Source organism: Scophthalmus maximus, chromosome 3 (assembly GCF_022379125.1).
Source record: "Scophthalmus maximus strain ysfricsl-2021 chromosome 3, ASM2237912v1, whole genome shotgun sequence".
Classification (NCBI taxonomy): domain Eukaryota; kingdom Metazoa; phylum Chordata; class Actinopteri; order Pleuronectiformes; family Scophthalmidae; genus Scophthalmus; species Scophthalmus maximus.
Genome location: NC_061517.1, coordinates 12,409,099 through 12,430,290, shown reverse-complemented (window position 1 = coordinate 12,430,290; position 21,192 = coordinate 12,409,099). Strand labels below are relative to the sequence as shown.

General features: G+C 42.4%; 2 protein-coding genes across 2 annotated transcripts; both read left to right on the top strand.

Annotated features, from left to right (window-relative positions):
* The first annotated feature begins 1,655 nt into the window (after positions 1–1,655).
* Positions 1,656–6,662, top strand: ankrd33aa (ankyrin repeat domain 33Aa). Its single transcript, XM_047331376.1, has 5 exons — positions 1,656–2,370; positions 3,527–3,846; positions 3,938–4,067; positions 4,160–4,300; positions 5,393–6,662. Exons 2-5 carry the CDS (start codon positions 3,562–3,564, stop codon positions 6,214–6,216), a joined length of 1,380 nt encoding a protein of 459 aa, XP_047187332.1. The 5' UTR covers positions 1,656–2,370; positions 3,527–3,561; the 3' UTR covers positions 6,217–6,662.
* A 4,430-nt stretch (positions 6,663–11,092) lies between these two features.
* On the top strand, positions 11,093–20,443 carry acvrl1 (activin A receptor like type 1). Its single transcript, XM_047331176.1, has 10 exons — positions 11,093–11,298; positions 15,508–15,579; positions 16,197–16,433; positions 16,786–16,976; positions 17,069–17,168; positions 17,256–17,402; positions 17,514–17,789; positions 17,917–18,114; positions 19,024–19,154; positions 19,391–20,443. The coding sequence occupies exons 2-10, from the start codon at positions 15,510–15,512 to the stop codon at positions 19,535–19,537; spliced, it is 1,497 nt and encodes a 498-aa protein (XP_047187132.1). The 5' UTR covers positions 11,093–11,298; positions 15,508–15,509; the 3' UTR covers positions 19,538–20,443.
* Positions 20,444–21,192: the final 749 nt, after the last annotated feature.

Here is a 21,192-nt window from a genome sequence, read left to right as displayed (position 1 = left end):
GCCAACAATCTAATATTAGCTGAGCACATGGCTGACTTTAGAATCGGTCACTAATCTGGCTAAACTTAGTTCCTTGCTTCCCAAGCCTCTGTCCAAGTCCCTTTGCTCTACCGCTGACCTCTGGTGGGTACTGTGGCGTCTTGGGAGAAGCCCGACAGCCATTTGCAGCGATGAGTGAGTATCTCTGTGAGGAATTTGCAGAAGAGGAGGAAAATAACTCTGACCCTATAAGGAAAGTGAGAACTATCAGGAGGTGGGAATCGGAACAAAATGTTCTTTCACGCATTCGCCATGACTTTAATAATTATTTGTAAAAATCGATGGCTTTGTGCTCTGGAACAAAAAAAAACCTCATGTCGAAGTGTGTGCTGTGTGCTATGCTGCCCTCATCTGGTTCAACAGATCAGGTCATTCTTGTGTCCTCTTGTGTCACTCATAGGATAAAGACAGTTTACAAACGCACACACAGAGGGGTGGGACTTCTCTTTCCTATGCACTTCATTATTGATTTGGATTCACATGTGATACATCTTTTCCCCTCTTCCTGTGTTTCACATCAATAACGGGTCAAGACCCACCTCAGGCTCTTGTGTCTAAACATACTGTAGCACCTTTTGAGCAATAGGCCGGGTTAGAGTGATGCTCTATGTCCAATCTGATGGTTCTAATAAAGAATTGATGGGATCTAGTGGGATTCTGTTTTAGCCTGTTCTTGCCACTATCACTGACATCTCTGGTTAGCTCTTCACACAGATCAGCAACCATAATTTTCAAAAAGTGCTTTTGAAGGTTAGACCAATTTCTCAGCCAAGACGGGGCTGTGAAGTGACAGACTGACAGTGTTATGAATTTACCACGACGCTCGTGTACGGTGGAGACATGAGTTCTGTGCAAACAAGATGAGCCTTGTTATACATTTGTAAACATATTTGGAGGCGATGTAGACAGCAGGTGTAAGCTAAAGTGAGGAATAATGTTGTGACTATTTGAAATGTGAGCACCCTGAATATCTTGCTCAGCTGCAACACATAACCTGGCCTCACATCCAGGCAAGTCCCAGTTGTCTCAGAAGGGGGCAGTCTACATTTCTCCAACAGAGAGGAGCTGTTGCATAACCCCAGCTATATTCACATGCACAAAGTCACAGGTTGGCCTTACTCCAATTCAATATGAGGGTTAATCTGTTTACATGCACCTTTTGATACCACGTGGTTGAGTCCCTGATGCTATGAATAAACCTGTTGACACGATACTCCTGCTCCTGTTCACATATGGGATTCTGCCCTCGAACAAAAAGGCTATGGTTACAGTCACAACGATGTGACATGCAGGTTTTTTAAAACTGGAATATAGCAGTGGAAAAACTTCACAAATCAACGATGTTTATCATATGAACATGCTGATCAGTTGCTTCCTCCAATTTTTCAGTGTCTTTGTGGGTGTTGTGCACGCCTTGTGTTCGAACATGTCTGTGTCATCCCTGTCATGGGAATAATTACTACCAAGGCCGCCCCCCCCCCGGCTTAGTTAGAATGTTGTCCAGGCAAATGGATTTCCATGGGAAACAGACTCAGGGCGCTGTCTCCCGCCACACAGGGGGGTCCTCAGCAGCAGAGCAGATTTGGGAGCCATAACTTCCATGATTCAGCCTCGGCACAGACAGTTATGGAGGTTTGTTCTGACACAACAGACGGGCAGCAGAGAGCTGTGGATGGACAGATTCTGAAAGAGCTGTGGAGACAAGTGAGAAAGAGGAGAAAGAGAGAGCAGACTAACTCAACAGACTGTAAGGGGAGCAAGGTAGGCTGCTGTCTGTTTCTTTCTCTTAATCCCTAAATCTTCTGTAATCAGGATGAGAGGGAGAGAGCATGTTGCCTGACTTAGGACGACGGAGTCTATGTTGGGACCTGGATGGATTGCTGGCTGAGGAGGCAGCCTTACTGGCCAGTAGGAGAGATGGAGGGAGGGGGAAGGCAGGAGCTGGAGGCAGTTTGGGAAACATAAACTTAACCAGTTTCTAACAAGAGCCAACAGGAAGGGTGGAAGTCAAATATAAGAGGATGGTTTAACCACCAAGAGCAATTTCAAAAAGAGAGAGGAAAAATAAAGAGAAGAGGACCAACAATCTCTGGATTGTTTTAGGGTGAGACTTTTGACTATTACTATTTGTTCTTTTTTACTTCGGCACAAATGGATATATTTCTTTTACATCTTCTCTCCACAGTTTAGAGACGCAACAGAGACAAGATTCGCAGGAAGACACTTGACTGGATTGTAGGATGTTGCTCAGCACTTCTAGTGAGGCCACCGCGGCAGAGTAAAAGTCGGAGCGTTCCATGTTTGTGCAGAAGGAAGAAGAAGAGAGAAAATGTTTGTGATCAAAAATTTTTTTTCTGCGTGACACAATAATAACGAAACAGAAACATATGTGCCTGGGATTAAAGGACTTGAGCAGTTCTATCTGGCATTTACTGAGAGCTTATCCAAACAATGCTATTACTCCTAATAACTTAGCATTAACTTATAATTGTCAACAGGTGCAAAGCTCATTCTGAGCAAACAATTATCTGTGTGAATTTGTGCCTTGTGTGCATTTGGTTTAATGGTGTGTGCAGAAATTAAACCTTCAATGCCTCATTGGAAAGAGTTTTCCAGTGTTAATTCATCCACTGATGCACAGGAGCATATTTAACCAATCCAGTTCTTTCTCACTCTCATCTGCAGCGCCTTCAAAATATTTACTAAGTCCATCCCGTTCTAGGTGTGAGCTGGTTTCAACGGTTTCAAAGTATATTCCACACAGACAAATCACAAAAATATGTGTGAGTGTATGTGAGTTCTTTCTTTTTTTGTACGGGTTGTTGTTTACATAAATACATAGATACACATAGACAAACACAAATTGTGAACCACTGCTTACCTCCGTGTACTTGAAGTGCAGAGCACAGTGTGACACGTTTAAGAAACCATGATGCTGTCACTGTCCATGGCCTTTCACAACCCAGTGACCTCCTCCTACCTCATTCTGCATTGATTCACCTCTCCACCTCTATTCCATTAAGGGCTGAGCCAGTGTACAAACACTGGTGAACAGCATTTTATACAGGCAACAGAACAATCTTGTAAATCATGGACTTACGGATCAACGGTAGAGACAAAACTCCTCATCCACTTTAGGCCTTGTAGAACATGCCTTGTAGACAAGCCCCTCTCAGGTCAACAGATTTATTTAACAAGCTAACTTTAGAGGATGCCTGGGTTTGGTTGTTAACCTCATCGATGTCTTTTATGCACAAATATCTTCACAGTCCCCAACACATTTCACATTAGGATGAACACATATTTTCAAAAAGGGAACACGATGTGTATCATATCATTTGTTTAGTGTCTGTAAAGGCACTTCTCCCACCACTGTAGCAAATTTCGCAGCTATCTAAATTGAAAAATGTGTGGAAAGAAAATCAAGAAAATTAAAATGTGTCATTTTGTGTCCATGATAAGAGCACTTGATATTTGTCTATTCAAGATGTGGGCAGTGCACGACAGACCTGACACCCAGGAATGATGACAGGAAGAGTGCGGGGTCCAATGTCCACTGCAAACGACGACCCCCACCTGGGCGCAGGCCCATCGCACGACTCGGAGATCCTCCTGGATGATTCTGACTCGTGGAGTGTGCTTTCTGACGACTCAGTGCTTCCCGAATATGAAAGGGATGAAAATCATACAGAGCCAGCGAAAAAGCTGTACGAGGCCTGTGCCAGGAATGACCCAGCGTCCCTGCGCAGGATCCTGGAGAGAGGAGTCACAAAAGAAGAGGCCATGGAGCTGGACATCAATGGCAGGGTGAGAAGGAGAGACTATGACACAACATATTCTCATGGGTAAACCTAAAGTTTAATAAAGGTCACTTTATTTCTACCTTGTTCCCCATCAGACTGGACTGACGTTGGCTGTGGCTAAGGGTTACGTCGATATTGTCACAATGCTGCATACGTGTCCATTAATAGACATTAACCACCAAGACAGGGATGGCAATACTGCCCTCATGATTGCTGCCCAGGCGGGTATGTTTGAAGTCTTACTGTATAGCACATAAACTCAACTTCTGGCCTTGACACCCATCAACATAATTTTTTTTGAATTATTTTCAACCCAGGCTTCATCACCATTCTGAACTACATCCTGAACTACTACTCTGGCGTGGACACTGAGGTCAGGGATCCCCGTGGCTTCACTGCGCTCATCAAGGCAGGCCTGCAGGGCAGAGAGGACTGTGTGTCTGCCCTGCTAATGCATGGTAGGTTTATGGCACATGACAAAACTAAAGGTGCACTTATATGCTTTTTGTGCTTTTTTTGTTTATTTAGTTTCTCATGTAGTTTTATTTTTTTTTTGTGCATCAGAAAGATCCCCCCTAAGATATAAAGACAAAGTCCAGCAAAGGGAGTCCCTTTCTCCAACAGAAAACACTGCTCCTGAAGAGCCTGAAACGCCTCATTTGTATTCCTGGCTTTCTCTCTGTACAGCATGTAACGTGCCCACCTACTGGCTAATTTGATTCAAATTGGTACAGAAGAACCCATATACTTCCTTTTAAAAATGTATGTGGTCAACGGGTCTGGAGTGTGTGAAGCCCCTCGTTGAGGGGCTTGATTTTCCAACACACACTTTAAGTAATTGACCAATCAAAAAAACAAGGCCCCCCCCCCAACTTAAAATTATGAACCTGTAGATGGCAAAAATATGGGTGCTATGGACAACATACAGTGTATCTAACTCATGACAGGAAATGGAAAAGGTACAAACACAAATTTTTTTTGTCGTTTTTTTGAGTATATTCACTACTTCGGATGTCATTGTAGGGAACTCAGGACACGACACAAATTATTTTACAGTGTATAAGCCCTGTTTCCACCAAAAGTGTCTGTCATGATACAACATGTGATCACACATCCCTCTTCACAAACTACGGTCACTCTCAATCTGTCGTCGTCCCCCCCCCCCCCCCCCCCCATCTTTGAGAAGATGCCATCCAAAGTTCAGGGGGTTAAAGTTAGCTGGAATACCAAACCACACCATTACCTCTTTGTATTCATCCAAAAGCAGGTCAAACTGAGCTATAACAACCATTTAGCAATAGAGCAACTATGCAGGACTATGATCTGATGTAATAAGATTTTTAACTAACGGATATTTTTTTCCTATATCCTTCACAATGTTGTGAATGGCCTGATTTGTTTCTGGCAGTGTCATATTACAAATCAACTCAATGATTTGTGCTCCAAAACCAACCACATGGTGGGGTAATTTTACTGTTTAGGGAGCAATTGATTTCCTCGGGACGCTCATCATCCAAGAATAACTTTCTTTATACCCTTATCATGTACAGGAGCTGATGCCAATGCAATGGACCTGGTCCAAGGGAGAGGACTGAGGGATTGGGTCCTTAGGACAGGAAGGTTTGAAACTCTGAACAGACTACGCCGCCTGCAGGCTCATCCTATTGCTGAGCAGTTCTGTGAAAGCTACATTCCTGAATGGCCTGATCTGAAGCAACTGGTGGCAAAGGCCACCGCCCCGAAAACAGAAGGTCAGAAACTGAGGCAGTGTATAAAAGACAGTCTCACTTTCAGCTTCCATTACGACCCACAAGACAATGGGGTCATGGACCACATGGTGCGAATGACCACAGGCATCCACAGCCCTCTGATATCCACTGGCTGCCGTCCTCTCTGTCCCACCAGCCCACCAGAGATTGGCAAGCGACGGTTTGCCGTTACTGAACTGCTTGAAAAGCACAGCAGCAAGGACCTGGAGGAGAGCACGGTATCGCACAGTAATGGCTCCATCACCTCAGCCTCTCCCACTTCTGAGTCAGCCACCTCCGTATCTCTGACCTCCTGCTGCCAGGACTCAGACTGCAGGGAGATCATGCCATCAGGTGGCATGAGAAGCTTCATTCCCCTCAGCATGGCACACAGGAACAGCATCTTCCCCTCGGGCTGTATTCCTAAGATTGAAGTGACAAAATCTGGGGAGCCCACTCCGAAGAAAGAGAAAAAGAATAAAAGACAGAAGGGCTACCTGGAGCCTCCTGTGTGGAAGTACAAGGAAGCAAAGGAAGAGAAAAAGAGAGAGAAGAGACAACAGGAAAAGGAAAAAGAGCAAGCTAATAAGTCTAAGGGGTCCAAACATTCAGCAAGTCAAAAATAAGGCAGCATTACATTTTCCATAGATACATTTTTTATGATCATTTCACATGTGAGAGATGAGTACAGTGACTATAAAGCCAGATGTAACATGGGGGGGGAAAAACTACTTTGGCCGTGCACTATTGACAATTAAAATCCACTGATGGATTTATACTTTGACTTCAGATGAACAGGAGAAAAAATGGAGCAACTTGAATTTGATGTGATGCAATTTTAACAATATTTGGAAAGCTAAAAAAGGGATATGTGAATATTCCTTATTCCAGCCTCTGGTTGATGGATAGACAAAGTAACATGTGACATTATACTTGTTGCAGAAACCTGCATTTCATGATTTTATTTTTGAAAACATACATTTGTGAGGGGCTATACGGTGGTGTAGTGGTTAGCACATTCGCCTCACAGCAAGAAGGTTCTGGGTCCGAATCCCGGTTCCAACCAACCAGGGCCGTTCAGTGTGGAGTTTGAATGTCCTCCCCGTGTATGCGTGGGTTCTCTCCAGATTCTCCGGCTTCCTCCTAGTCCAAAGACATGCAGAATGGGGTTAGGTTCATTGGAGACTCTAATTGACCATCGATGTGAGAGTGAATGGTTGTTTGTCTCTGTAGATGATGGAAGAATGGATGGACATTTGTGAGGACTTTGTCAATCTGTGTATTGTTAACATTTTCCAAATAGCGTGCCATAATTGTGTTTATGCAAGATAACCAAATACTGTTCATATACTGTGTGAGCAAAGGCCTTCAGCAAATTAATTTTGTCATAATCGTGGTCTGTGTACAAGGCTAAACACAGAGAAACTGTGCTTTTTTTCCCTTTACAGCAAATGCTCAAAGGGTTCTTCTTTTATGGCTGCTTTTTTATTTTTCATCAGGACCCAACATATCTTTTTCCTTTTTCTCTTATTTTTCCCTCTCTGGGAATGGGAGTAATGTCGACCAAAGCATTGTGTAGATGTTACCATCCATCCAGCACCAACAATACATTTTGTTTTGATTTGCTGATCATGATCTAAATTAATAGTAAAGTCATGTTTGTGACTACAGTATTATTTTTAGTCCACATTTGAGATCTCCAATCAAGTGTCTAACAATTTCACCAAAACATGCCCTCTTGACCCAAGAATGTAAGCTGGTCCACTTCCATTTGCTTGCAGTTTGAAGATGTTTGACTTCAGCTAAAAGTATATTTTTACATCTATAAAGTGGATCTACTCTTCATGTTAAGTCACATGCAGCATCTGTGAGATGACTTTATTCAGCGGGGTTTGATACTTCAAACAGTACAGCAAAGATTCAGAAACAGGAAGTGAATCGTAGCTGTGTAGCTCGATGTTCCGTTTTGATCAAAAGACAAATCGACAATATGCTTGTGAGCACATTTCCTGCAGACCTTGAACACCTCTACCGTGGGAAAAATTAAAGTTGCGATTTTACAAATTTGTTTCACTGGGGCAGAGAGTTATAATACCCATGTCAATTTTATAAATCACCATTTTTTAAACACTTCTTTAGCCTCTCAAGTGCTATCCAGTCTACACTATATACAACCTGTAGCATCTACCAGAAGTCTTAATGTGTTTTTGAAGCTCTATAACAAACTGTTTGATTGTGGCATGTGAAAGATGTTAACAATGAAGAAACAGGAAAAAGAAACTGAGCCAACCTTTTGTGTGATTGTGAGTCCTCAGTGTGTTAGTGCTTCATGTACAGTGTTCGATAGCAGACCTCACATCTACCGAGTTACCTACAGTATGCACAGCAAAAAATCATTTGCACATCTCAGGAAATCTTCTGTTAATAATATGTTGGGCATTATACATCGTATAAGCAAGAAAACTAAATATTATCTTTATATCTCAACCTGGTAACAGTTGAAAATTAAAAAAAACATCCATCCGTATATTTAAATGTGTTATTTAAAGGATAAGTAATGTGACTTAGATGCTATTCTTATGAAAAAGTAAAGGATGGTTTCTGGGGTTATTGTCAAGTGAAAGTAAGCGAATGGAAAGCTCAGGTCGTCTACGTCTTTATGAAGTGTGAGAGAGATGAAAATATGTTTGTTTACAAGCTTGGAATAAAATTACTGACATCTGCATGAGATTGTCTCTTTTTCTACCTGTAGGTGCCACAACACTGTATATCAGTGTTTAGTGTGGTTACTTTTCACAATAAATGTATCATGTACAGTAATGAAAAGAGGACAGGATAAAGTTATCCCCTCAACACTTCTCTTGCACAACTCACAAGATTTTGCACAAAATTTGAATTTAATGAGATGCAAATTGAATATTGTCACACGAGAAATGTAACTTATATTTCCTTAACTAGCATGCATGTGACTAATGAGCCTCGTCAGACGTATAACCTTTATAATTATTTTACAATAAACGTTGATCTTATCAATGAAGTGTGTAATGTGCTCTCTAGAGTGGCATGTGATGGATTTTGAACGCTTTTCAGTAATCTTTCAATCAAATGTACAATATTGTATCAGCTTTAATGGGTGGTAAAGAAAAATTGGCTACTTTGATGTGTTCAAGAACATTTCATAGATGCAATCAATTTCATTTTTTGTGCCTTCAGCAAAAGCAAAGAGGTGGAACCCATGCACAAAAAAGGGAAGCAAATTTTGTTCATCTGGGCATGTGAAACTTAAAAATACTAACTCTATTTTTCAGGTTTGTGGCTCAATTCCTCTTCACAGAGGGGGAACTTGGCCAGCTCTAAAACAAATGTGGCTTCGGACCTCAATGGAGCAACACATTTGACTTTAACCGGGTCTGTGAAAACTCAAACAGAAATCTTTATAAGACAGACTGGATCCGATTGAGGTAAGTCAACGTTACATTTTGACTTATGTGCTGCACGCCGTCTTCTACTGAGATAGTGACTATTCAAAGCATAAAGTGGAAGAAATGTAAAACTGGTCTTCTACTTATCAGGAATTTGCATTTGAAAACATGTCTGTTGAGGCAATATCACATTTCCTCGACTTTAGTAGATTAGACAACAAATAGAGGCTTTTTAGAAAAACCTCAGGGGTGTAGTGACTGAATCTCTGAATCACAGAGATTAGCAGGAAAAGAGAAATAAGTGCTGGTTATAAAAATGAACAACAATTTGCTCTGTTTTTCTACATGACAGCTGACGTGAGAGCTCCCAGCTGTGTCTGCAGCCGTCAGCCAAAAAAATGGAGAGATTACAGAGCCTGAGAACAAGGAGGGTAATTTATATTACAGACATGAAGACATCTCTCTCAGGCTCTGCTGAATGAAGTGTTTGCAGCTGAGCTTCTCTGGCATCTACGTCAAAGCGCATGACACTCGCATGCGCTTTGACTGCCGTAACCTTACGGAGCTTTGCTGGATGTCCATCTTTACGGTTTTAGATTGGCTCTCACCATTCTACCAGCATTGTATTTGGCCACAGCAGACAGATGTTCACTGAGAAAAAACTCCCCAAAAAAAGAAAACTATACCTACTCAGCTGACTGACACGGTGAGTTTCTAACTGTTCAACAGTGGAAACAAAGAGAAAATGTCTTTCATTAGTTGGTTGAGACCAAAAGCAGAGCTAAAATACTGATCATTTGACCTACATTCACCAAAGACAAGAGCCCAAATGATTGATAATGTTGCTGTTGGATATGAACATAAGCAACTGAAGTTGGCCATATCAACTTCAAAGTGTCTCATATGTCAATGTTCAGAATTTGGTTCAGTTGTGGCAGGTCCAGCTTTTGGATTTTTTGTTGTTGTTGAACGCATGACAAAGGCTCCATTGACCTCTCTGGCCTCATAAAAATGTGATAAAACCTGCTCTCAGTAGAACACATACACACACACACACACACACAGGACTCAACCACTGTCAAAATAATTCACTGGTACACTTAAAGTGCAATAACAAACTGCAATATTTATTCTCCCCGTGTAACTATTGCTACTGCTCTGCATATAGTATTTATATGTTTTTTTTATATATATATTATATATATGTATATATATATTGTACATACCCTATTTACCCCCCATTGTGGGACGAATAAAGGTATATCTTATCTTATCTTATTATAGTTTAATAACTGAGAGTCTTTTAGCCAAAGAAATGTTATTGTGTCATGGGGGGGGGGGGGGGGGGTCTTTGAAGCACATTCCTGTCGGTGCAGTGCAGACTCCGGTCCACAGGGGAAAAGGGAAAATGAGAGGTTTTGCAAGAAACAGGAAAACCGCTATGAGAACACATTCCAGAGCGAGCAGCCTGTGCGGGACAATACGGGGTGGGCCGACACTGACCACTCTTATCTAACACTGTTAGATCTGTAATCGGACAACGACGCACGACCTGCTCCTCTGAACGGAGCTGGTCCCCGGGAGCCTCGACCAGATGACAGGAGCCACGGACTGAAGGTGCCCGCTGCCTGGTCCCTTCCTCCGGCTCCTCGCCTGTCCGCGGCCTGTCTGCCAGGACTCTCCCTTCGATCCCCGAGCAAAGAGGAAGAGCAGCAGCAAACGACTCAGACACTCGGTGGTTCGTTCGGATGTGAGGCTGAGCTGCGGCTTCTGGATCGACAACGTCTGCCGCCGCGACGCGCCTCGGCCAGAAGAGTCGGCTGCGTCTGGAACTGCTTCGTCCTCTTCTTCTTCTTCTGCCTCTTCTTCTTCTTCTTCTTCTTCTTCCTCTTCTTCTTCTTCTGCCTCTTCTTCTTCTTCTTCTTCCTCTTCTTCTTCTTCTTCTTCTTCTTCTTCCTCTTCGTCCTCTTCCTCTTCTTCTTCTTCTTCTTCCTCTTCTTCTTCATCTTCCTCTTCTTCTTCTTCTTCTTCTTCCTCTTCTTCTTCATCTTCCTCTTCGTCCTCTTCTTCCTCTTCTTCTTCTTCCTCTTCTTCTTCTTCTTCCTCTTCTTCTTCCTCTTCTTCCTCTTCGTCCTCTTCCTCTTCTTCTTCTTCCTCTTCTTCTTCCTCTTCTTCTGATCATCTGAGTCTCGCCGGAGGAGGAGGGCCCCTGGGGACCGACCGTGCTATGGGAGACGTGCGGCTGCGTTCGCATCTGATCGGCTGAGAGCGGCGGGCGGACAACAGGTAATGTGGTGCACTGGTCGTTCTGAACTCCGTCACCTTTGACCTGCTCGCACTGAACTCCACGTGTTCCCAGGTGGGACCCAACAGGTGTCAAGGGGGGGGTCCATACCTGACCCCCTGACCCAGGGACACCGTTAACAGGGGTTTTATTAAGCCCACTATTTGTTCTTGTGATCATCATTTGTTTCCATGTCCCACTCCTCATTCTTTCTGTTATTATCATCTATATGCAGCCACACTAAATCATTATTATATTGTATAACGTCCAAATATTAATGTTGGTATTAGCCTACAAAAAAATCTGCATCAGCCTGGCTTTATTTCGAAATTACCTTACAGATAAAGATTTGACATAGACTCAACAATGTGACCATACTATTAATATGAAATTCCACAGATTAAGACCCCCCCAAAACGTATTTCAGCTAGTTGGAAAAAAAGCTCCTCCTCAACCGCCGTCAATATTGAAGTTTCACTTAAACGTTAATTGCATCAGCTAAAAAAAACAAACAATGAATAACATGGTAATATAACGCCGTCAGGGGCCATTTGCTGATAACTCTGCTGCACTGTGCACAAGATTCTTCATGTCGGATTTATTCTTCTATGTGAGTATTTCACATTACTTTTGCATTTGTACTTCCTGTAATATGTGTGTGTTTGTGTGGGGGCTGGGGGAGAATCCTTCTTAGAAAACCATGCTGGGGTGAAACGTTCATACCTTCTGAAAGGTGCACAACCCTTTCTGACTGGGGGTCATGATGGAAGAGTCACATGGGCTCTTTCCACGTCGCTGTTTTTTTTTTTTGCTCCATGACATCAGATGCGAGTCGCTCATATACTCATACCCAAACCTCCATGCGTCTAAACTCTTTTTTCTAAACCTCTCCTTCCTGTGTTTGCACAGTACATCTGAGGTATTTGAGTCTTCCCCAGGAGTATTTCTATGAGAGCATGCAGACGGCAACTGAGTCATAAAGCATGCCAAGCCCAGTGTTGTCTGCAGAATGAAGATACAATCAGTCTGTCGCTGTAACTAGCAGTCAGTCACACTCACTGAAAAAACACTGAAAACACAGCACATACACATTCAACTGCTGTCAGTAAAGTGTCATTTAAGCCACGTGACATTAACAGTAACACCGCTTAAAGTTATGAGACGAGACAGAGCTTTTTCTTGGGTGCCCCCACCATCCGCCAATGTGACCACATCCAGATGGAATGAGAGATTTCCCTCCCAGAGTCAACGCTCCGTAGATGAGAGGAAGAGATGACAATGGACCCTTTCCCCTTGTCGTGCGGGCTTAGCGTTGGACAGAAAAGAGACAAACAGGAGAGAGCCGAGAGAGGAAGTGAGCTGGAGTCTTAAGCCAGGCTGCCGCGATGGAGGATGTGATTACTTGCTCTCTCCGATGTCAGGACCCTGTGGATGATAAAATGATTGCTCCAGAAAGGACACACAGTTGCTCTCCTCCATGGGGAATGAGTTCTTTCTGTGGGTGGAGTTGTGTTTATGCTTTTTCTTCCACTGGAGCCGCAGATCAACCGCACTGACATGTAGTCAGTGTGATACAGGAAGTGCTCTTTGCTCTTTGCTAAAATATGGCTTGTGGTTTCAGCGAGCTTCTCATCGGTTGAGCTGTGGAGCCCCACAACATAAATGCACAGATGTAGATTTGTAGATTTGAAATAACTTCATTCAGCAGGGATTTCACATTTGATTTGAGACTTTGATAAACACGGGAAACTCTATTCTGAGCATATTTTCGTCGTCAAGACAGCCTCGTACTTTCTTGCATTCAATGCATTAAATAAAACAAGTTGAATAGCAAAAAAATAGGTTCAAATCAGTTAATATACAAATCGACATATCAAGCAGCTGCACTTCTCCTCAGTAACCTTTGACAGGACTTATTGAAGTGATGATGTGATGGCCAACTGCCGTCTGTATTTAAATATGTCCAGCTAGATGCATCACACTTAAAGGAGGATATCCGTAGATTTTGCTTACAGGTGCAAGTTCTGCTGCCAGTTGTGCACAGTTCAGGTTTTTGTTGCTGTGAGAGATGTCAGATCTGATTTATAAGAATACTTGGTGGTTAAACATGCGCTGCTGTTACTCGTAGCGAGCTATTTCAGAGAGCATACTTCCACTCAGCCTGTCACAGATCACCGAAAAAGAAAGACTCTGTAAAGGTAACATAAATTATTATGCTGTAAACTTTTGTGAATACATAAATGTTTTATTAAGTGTAATGAGAAGAGCCAAGTTAGTACTCAACATTGTACCCGAGCCAGAGTTTTCGATCAAGTAGTCTACGCCATTTCTTTCCTCTAAGTAAAGGAAGTGAAAATCACTAGTTTACGATTCAATTATTGGCCATTTATAATTCAAGGGTTTTTCTTTTGTTTTGTTTTTGAATAGATTTATAAATTAAGTTTTAATTTTGAAACTTATAGAGGAAATTGTATACCCGGCTCCAAAAAAACTAGACAACATGAGTGTTATTCATTCCATTTATCTGTTTTACCACAGAGCAATGACTTTAGCGATGAGAGAACGATGAACAACTGCGTTGCCTTGAACTTGATGGGGCAACCAAGCTCATGTTCTGGTGTATTCCTTGCATCAAGCTTTAAGGCTCTGGTTGATTTTCTTCCACTGAAAACTAGGCGGACTACTGTGACCTAGGTCTTTGCGCCAATGCAGCCAAAACCTTGTATGTATAACCTTATGTTGCCTAGTTTTGAGACAAGACTAGACCTGTAAAATTTCGGTGCTGTGCATTGACATTGAACTATGTTACATCCATCTTTGAACTTCAGACGACCTCTGTGGCAACTGTCTCATTTTTCTGAATCCACACTTGCCTGCCTCCCGAACGACACCCGTCTCAGTCCAGCCGGTGACACCTATTCAAGATTTAATATCATTTCAGAACTGACCTCTGGTTGTTGTTTGAACATTTTCTACCTGCTCTCTGATAATGAAAGAAGTTACCAATAGGCCTGATAATAGAAAATGGTGCCTTAGCTGTCTGAATGGCCCCTAACTCTGACCACCTCTCCAACAGCTGCATTTTGTTAGTCATGCTTGTTAGGTGATAGAAATACTGCTGCCATTGCTTTTGTTGAAGACATCAGCCTCGGAACTGGAGTGGGCCTGCGGGCTGTGTTGTGGCTGCCCACCGTTAAACAGTTGGGTCGAATGTAGAACACGAATTGTCATCACATGAATTGATATAATGTACCTTCACAGAAAATGATGGCGAAGAAAAACGTTAAATGACCCCAAGGTTGTTGAATCACAATTTTCCTAGATTATACAATTCCTTGGGGACACCAGCAGGATTACAAAGAGCAATCAAAAAGAACAGAATCTATAATGTGTGCAATGAGATCAAAATAAAACAAGATTCTGAAACAAGTAAAGTCATTTAGGCCTGCTTCATATTTAACAGCATACAGTGCAAAGCAAAAAAATAAACAACATGGAATCTGCACAGTTGATATTTTTGATAGTTTTGCGCTTAGAAAATGATTTTACTCATTTACGGAAAAAACTAAACTGCACTTAGTCACTTTTAACTAGTATTCTAATTAAATCTAATGTGTCTAAGCTTACCTGGGTGTCAAGTTACAGACTAGAGTGTATGACGACCCTCCTGCCTCCGTGACCCTCTGCAGCTCAGCCTTAAACAATGAGCAGACCTGAGTCTCGCCAGCCAGCCGGGTGGGGCCACTCAATGGCAGGAAGCACAGCCATCAATATTTACTCTGCAAGCAGGGTAGTCGAGGAGTCGAACGGCCTGGAGCCTGGGTAGCACAGTGCCACACATACACAAACACTCTGGAGTACTGTTACAGCCTCCTTCCCCTAAGACCCCTCTTTCCCACCCAGTGCAATTACAACACAGGCAGACAGGCAGGGCCCTCGGACTGTTGTTTTTGACCTCATTGCTTCCTCTGCGTGAGAGCAGGCTTTAAACGTTGCTCGGCTCCTCATAGACACCACTTTTAAGTCACAGTCTGCATATTTCATTCATATAGCAGTGAGGGTATCTGGGGAATGACCTCAATTTACATGCTATGCCAAGTGAAATTTACTGGTCTGTCATTATGACGGTTCCCAATCAAGAGACATCAGTAATTGTATTGTCCTCACTTCATCATATTAACTTTTTTACTTATTTTGGTCCTGTTAAACAGAGATGGGACGTTCTGCTCTACTCACAGTGGTGTTAGCTGGAGCATTTCTGTGGATCCCTGCCATCCATGCAGGTGAGGGTTTTTTTTTTACTTTGTATTTGTAAAGTATTTACTTTATTCTTTTTTATGGGTGGGGGCATTTCTATTTCATTATTCAATAGGGACAGTGCAGACAGGAAATGTGGGGGGATGTCCCTAGAAAAATGTCCCGCTTCAGAGGGAGCCCATGTGAGAATACAATGAGAAAATCTCCGGTACCTCTGTTCAGACACGCTGTGTTCTTTATAATTTTCAAACCAAAAATACCTCTCCTGGTTAACCACTCAGCCTTGCTCATCTAAGTGTTGTCTTGGGGCTGCCAGGAAATGTAGTTAACATACTTCATCTCTTTCTATTGCTACTACAACTTCCCCTCAAAGAAGCCAAGGCCTCTTTACCACCATAGTTCATCACTTTACAACTAAGGTTCTAAAATATTTGTATGTTTAATGTTTAAATATGGGTGTGTTCGGCCTTGCCTTTATTTTTAAATTTCCCAGATCAGTCATGTTTGGTAGATTTCTTATTTTTTAATTGAGTGCTTACATTGTGAACTTATATGTGCGTAGGCATGCATGCAGCCAGTTTTGTGTCCAAGTGTGCTTGCCTCTCTGCCAACGCTGTCTGTTGTGTATTTCCTTGTCCCTCAGTCACTGAAAACGATGAGAAGCTGCTGTGCACATGCGAGAATGAAAAAGGCACATGTGTGAACGGAACTTGCAGAGGAGACATCTGTTTCTACTACTTGGGGAAAGACTACGATGAGAAAGGTTGTTTCTTCCAAAAGAACTACCTGGAGCAGTGCTCCGGCTCCTCTGCCAACTTCTATGTCTTCTGCTGCAAAAAGAACCTGTGCAACGCCTTCGCCACACCACCTCCACAGATTAGTAAGTACCCAGAGCAATTGATTTATTATATTTGGACATAACATCCATGAAACTTAAGCTCGTTTGATACCGAGCTTCAGGATCATTGAGTCCTGTCAGGCTCATCCCACATTACTAACGGGATTCAAATGCCTCCCTCTAAAAATTGTAACTGGTTCCCCCTTGTGGTCAGGTCTGAAAAGTAATACTGTGTGGCTTTTCCTCTCTATAGCAATGACAATGCACTGAATTTTCATTTTAATCAATTTAATTAATCAATTAAAAAAATAATTTGCTGCTCCTAAATGTCCTGAAGCATTCTCAACTAATGTCGGTGTGCCTAATGCTTATGCTTATACATTTTCAAATGGAGAACCGCCCCCGGAAGTCGCTCGTCCGGAGCTGTGGATCACCGTGTCCGTGCTGCTGGTAATCGTGACTGCCGGCGTGTGTGGTCTGGTGCTGTTCCTGCGCTCCCCACATGCACGCTGCAGACCGAGAAATGCCGAAGACCATGATGTCACCATGCTCAAGGTCCCTAATGGAGATGACCCCACATATGGCGTAAGAGATAATAATAATAAAGACATCGGACAGAATGTTATCAAAAGATCTTTGAGTTGTCACACATGGATTACCTCTGTCTCTTTCTACAGGAATTATTTGATGAGTTTTGTACATCGGGGAGCGGGACGGGGCTGCCCTATCTGGTCCAAAGGACCATGGCCAGACAAATCTCCCTCGCCGAGTGTGTCGGTCAGTCTTCAGTCCTCACTACTGCTGTGCTTCTTTGCCCTGTTTGTATTGCTTTGCAGTAGAGTAATCATGTCACTTTGTCTCCAGGTAAAGGCAGGTATGGGGAGGTGTGGAGGGGAACTTGGATGGGGGAAAGTGTGGCTGTGAAGATCTTCTCCTCCAGAGACGAGCAGTCCTGGTTTAGGGAGACTGAGATTTACAATACCGTGCAGCTGCGACACGACAACATACTGGGTACGACAGCAGATTCTTGTGATATCTTTCCTGACGGGTTGCAGTATCATTTCAAAAAGCATCAGCCAGAAGGCAGACATTGAAATAGACATCTCCTCTTCTGGCTTTTAGGTTTCATAGCCTCCGACATGACATCCAAAAATTCCAGCACCCAGCTGTGGCTCGTCACTCACTTTCATGAGCTGGGTTCACTCTACGACTTCCTGCAGTACAGCAGCTTGGAGCCAGAGAGCTGCTTGAGGATGTGCCTGTCTGTGGCCTGTGGCCTGGTCCACCTCCACACAGAGATTGTCAGCTCCCAGGAAAAGCCCGCCATGGCCCACCGAGACCTGAAAAGCCGAAACATCCTGGTAAAGCGGAATGGACAGTGCTGCATTGCAGATCTAGGTGAGGGTCGTGTTGAAGCAAGGTTTCCAACTTCTGATGATTCATCTTTTTTGATAGTTTTTCTCTTATGGCAGGCTATGTTAAAGTTATAAGTTGCATCTCGGCTCCGTGTCTGCTCTTTCCTCAGGTTTGGCCGTGATACACTCGCAGTCCCATGACTACCTCGATGTGGGCAATAACCCTCGCGTGGGGACCAAGCGCTACATGGCCCCGGAGGTGCTGGATGAGACTATTCGAATGGACGTCTTTGAGTCTTACAAGCAAACTGACATCTGGGCCCTGGGCCTGGTCTTCTGGGAAATTACCCGCAGGACCAATGTCAATGGTAATGAGAAAACAGCCTTTCAGAATGTTGCGCCTTTGCGGTAATTCGCAGAGACATTTGTTTTTTACCAAGCAAGAAAATAGGACTCAAATGATGTAAATGTCAATGGATCGTATATAAATTGATGTATTACCCATTCACACATCATGCTAAAAATGTGTTTTCTCTGTCATGACTGTCTGGCTCATATTGTATACATAAGAGGCAGTAAGTCCCATGTCTCTCAGCACTCCAGTGTTTTCCCAGTCTGTGTCTGTCTCTACTATCCTCTCTCATGATTAGCACTGCAGTAATTATAAACAGTCTTATCTGGTGTCAGCACTCACTCGTACATAGTCCAGATGTCCATGCACACAATTTGTAGATGCAAGCACACATACAACCGCGTGCACAAATGTTCTTAGTCCAGATAGACAGACACTCATAACTTTCTGTGTTTTTGCGTGTGTGTGTGTATGTGTGTGTGTTCTCACACAGACAACCACACACACATGGCCACGCTCAGCAGCCTTTGCAGGTCTCCATCCCAGTGTAGTCGCCAGGGATTTTGTAATCTTTGTCTGCCCCCTTGTTTTGTCAAATAAACTTCCAACAAAACTCTCATTACAACCTATCTCAATTTTCAAGTGTTCTATTTCAGACCTTCAATGAGGAGAAATTTATGTTCTTAAAATGTATGAGGACTTAAGGCCTAAAGAGGGTTGACAGTTTTCTACTCATGCCATTAATAATGAGGGTTTTTTTTATCATCTTTAACATTGCAGTCTGCATATTTCTCACCGGACTGCCCCACTGAATCCCACGACCGAGATTGTTTTGATAGATTGGTAGTTGTTTTTCTGCCTAACTGGAGAAGAAACAGAACGCTGTGTCTTATTTTTTATTTTATTTTTTTGTGTGTTGTTTTAGGGATTGTGGAAGAGTATCGTCCTCCCTTCTATGACCTGGTGCCCTCTGATCCCAGCTTTGAGGAGATGAAGAAGGTGGTGTGTGTGGATCAGCAGAGGCCAAGTCTGCACAACAGGCTCCATTCCCACCCGGTAGGCCATACGATGACTCACGCACACATGTGCAATTATATGTTTCATGGCTGTGAAAACCCTATCACTTCGGGTTATCACCTCCTCTAACCTCTAGCACCCACATGTTCCCATAAACAGGCATAATATGCTCAATAAAACACACTCCCATATAGTCCTTAGACAGAAGTATGGACACGTGTCAAACTCTACTGTGGTGGCCAGGTCTTATTTTACATTTATCTTTATGTGTCCAGATTCTCTCTGCCATTGTGAAGATCATGAAGGAGTGCTGGTACCAGAGCCCCGCAGCCCGCCTCACAGCCCTGCGGGTGAGGAAGACGCTCTCCAGACTGGACCAAGACAGTGACTTCAGCATTGAAAAACTCAAGCAGGATGTCTAGACCGGAGGAGCGCCAGGATGGAGGAGGAGAGGAAAGGCTTGAAATCGCTAGAAGGGTTTTTGCATCACATTCTGAGCAGTACGAGGTGCATATGATTAGCATATTCTGAGCTAATGACTCACACAGTCAGTGAATTACATTAAAACCATGTGACTTTGAACAGCAGTGTCTAGACTGTCTCAAACCCAGGGCTATGGGTTGTTTTATTTTGTATAGCCTAATTTTCAACTGCCCGATTTCTGGTGCTTCAAACCATTAAAAGAAAACTATTAGGACAAAAAACCTTTTATCAAGGTATTTTTCTTTTTGTTATGTCCAGCTTATTAAAGATTTGATCAGCACATGCATTGCATAATAATTGAAACCAAACAATTCACATGCTATTTTCTTCAGGGCTTTAGTCACTATTGTCTAAATTCCCCATCATCGTGACACAATGGAAAATCTTGCATAGCACAATTACTCACCCTCTTATTAAGAGGAAGAGCTCTGCTATACTGTCAGGTTAAACATATGGGTTTTTCCATAATAACCAAAACCAAAGAAAAGCAAAGAGAGCAGGGAGCCCTCGGCTAACATTATGCTCAGTAAGCATATTTAACTTATATAAAATGAGCATTTATTATCTGCACATAGACGCATTGAGCAACATTAGTTGTACATATTCTAGCAGTACTGAAGCTGCCATCTTGTATCACTGTTGGTGTTATTGTAAATATTTTTATAAAAGGGATATTATTATCTATTATTCAACAATGACACACAATTTACATCATTTTTGTACGACACAGTTTTTGAAATTATTTTTTTACATTTCTGTAGGCCTAGATGTACCATCACTGTCACCATGGTAAAGGAATTCATATGCAATACTGTATATGTTGAATAAAGGATTGTATTTTCAAAGGTTTGCACTTCAGATATGATTCTGTACCACAGATGTTTGCAACTCTTTCATTGGCCAGTAGAGGTCGTCAGATAATAGACAAATATGTGATCCATGTTGCTTACAGTAATGCTGCTTACCTTTGGAAATGTGTGGTGTAATAGGTTTTGCAACCCTGTTTTCATTCACATTGCCTCATCTTGAAATCATTTTTTAAAAACAAGTTCATACAAGTATCCAGTGATGACACCAAAGTGTAATCCAGGCTCACCAGTAGCAGAGTGAGGTGAGAGATTGATGAACTCACAGGAAATACCTGTATATACATGAAATGCATTGGGACATTATCACACTTTCTCTTTGTCACACTCACTTCTCATAGTGAGATGCTAACCTAGAAAACAAAAAGAACAATGTAAGATAAGCCTTATTGAATGTGGACTTCGTTGAATGGACATTGAATTTATTTGTATGATTTATTTTAAATAATTATTAATGTAATATTCTCTTGAAAACACTAAACACTTATATAAGCTTTCATTTTGTTATATTCTATGTTGTTAGTTGTCAAGAACAACTGCAAACATGTGGGCCTATTCAATGTCAGGAGTTTCATTTCAAAATAATTGTTTAATCCTGGAAAAAGTAATTGGGGGGGAAAATGTGACATAGCCTACAGTATTTAAACATGCACAAATAATGATGTTCTTAAAATCAAAACAGCTTGTTATCAAATCTGACCACCACCACCAGTTTTAGCTTTGATCCT

Coding starts and splice junctions, on each gene's coding strand:
- ankrd33aa (XM_047331376.1), top strand. CDS start 3,562: ATGATGACAGGAAGAGTGCGGGGTCCAATGTCCACTGCAAACGACGAC. Junction 3,847..3,937: donor AGCTGGACATCAATGGCAGG/GTGAGAAGGAGA, acceptor GTTCCCCATCAG/ACTGGACTGACGTTGGCTGT. Junction 4,301..5,392: donor GTCTGCCCTGCTAATGCATG/GTAGGTTTATGG, acceptor TATCATGTACAG/GAGCTGATGCCAATGCAATG.
- acvrl1 (XM_047331176.1), top strand. CDS start 15,510: ATGGGACGTTCTGCTCTACTCACAGTGGTGTTAGCTGGAGCATTTCTG. Junction 15,580..16,196: donor GATCCCTGCCATCCATGCAG/GTGAGGGTTTTT, acceptor CTTGTCCCTCAG/TCACTGAAAACGATGAGAAG. Junction 16,977..17,068: donor GAGATGACCCCACATATGGC/GTAAGAGATAAT, acceptor CTCTTTCTACAG/GAATTATTTGATGAGTTTTG.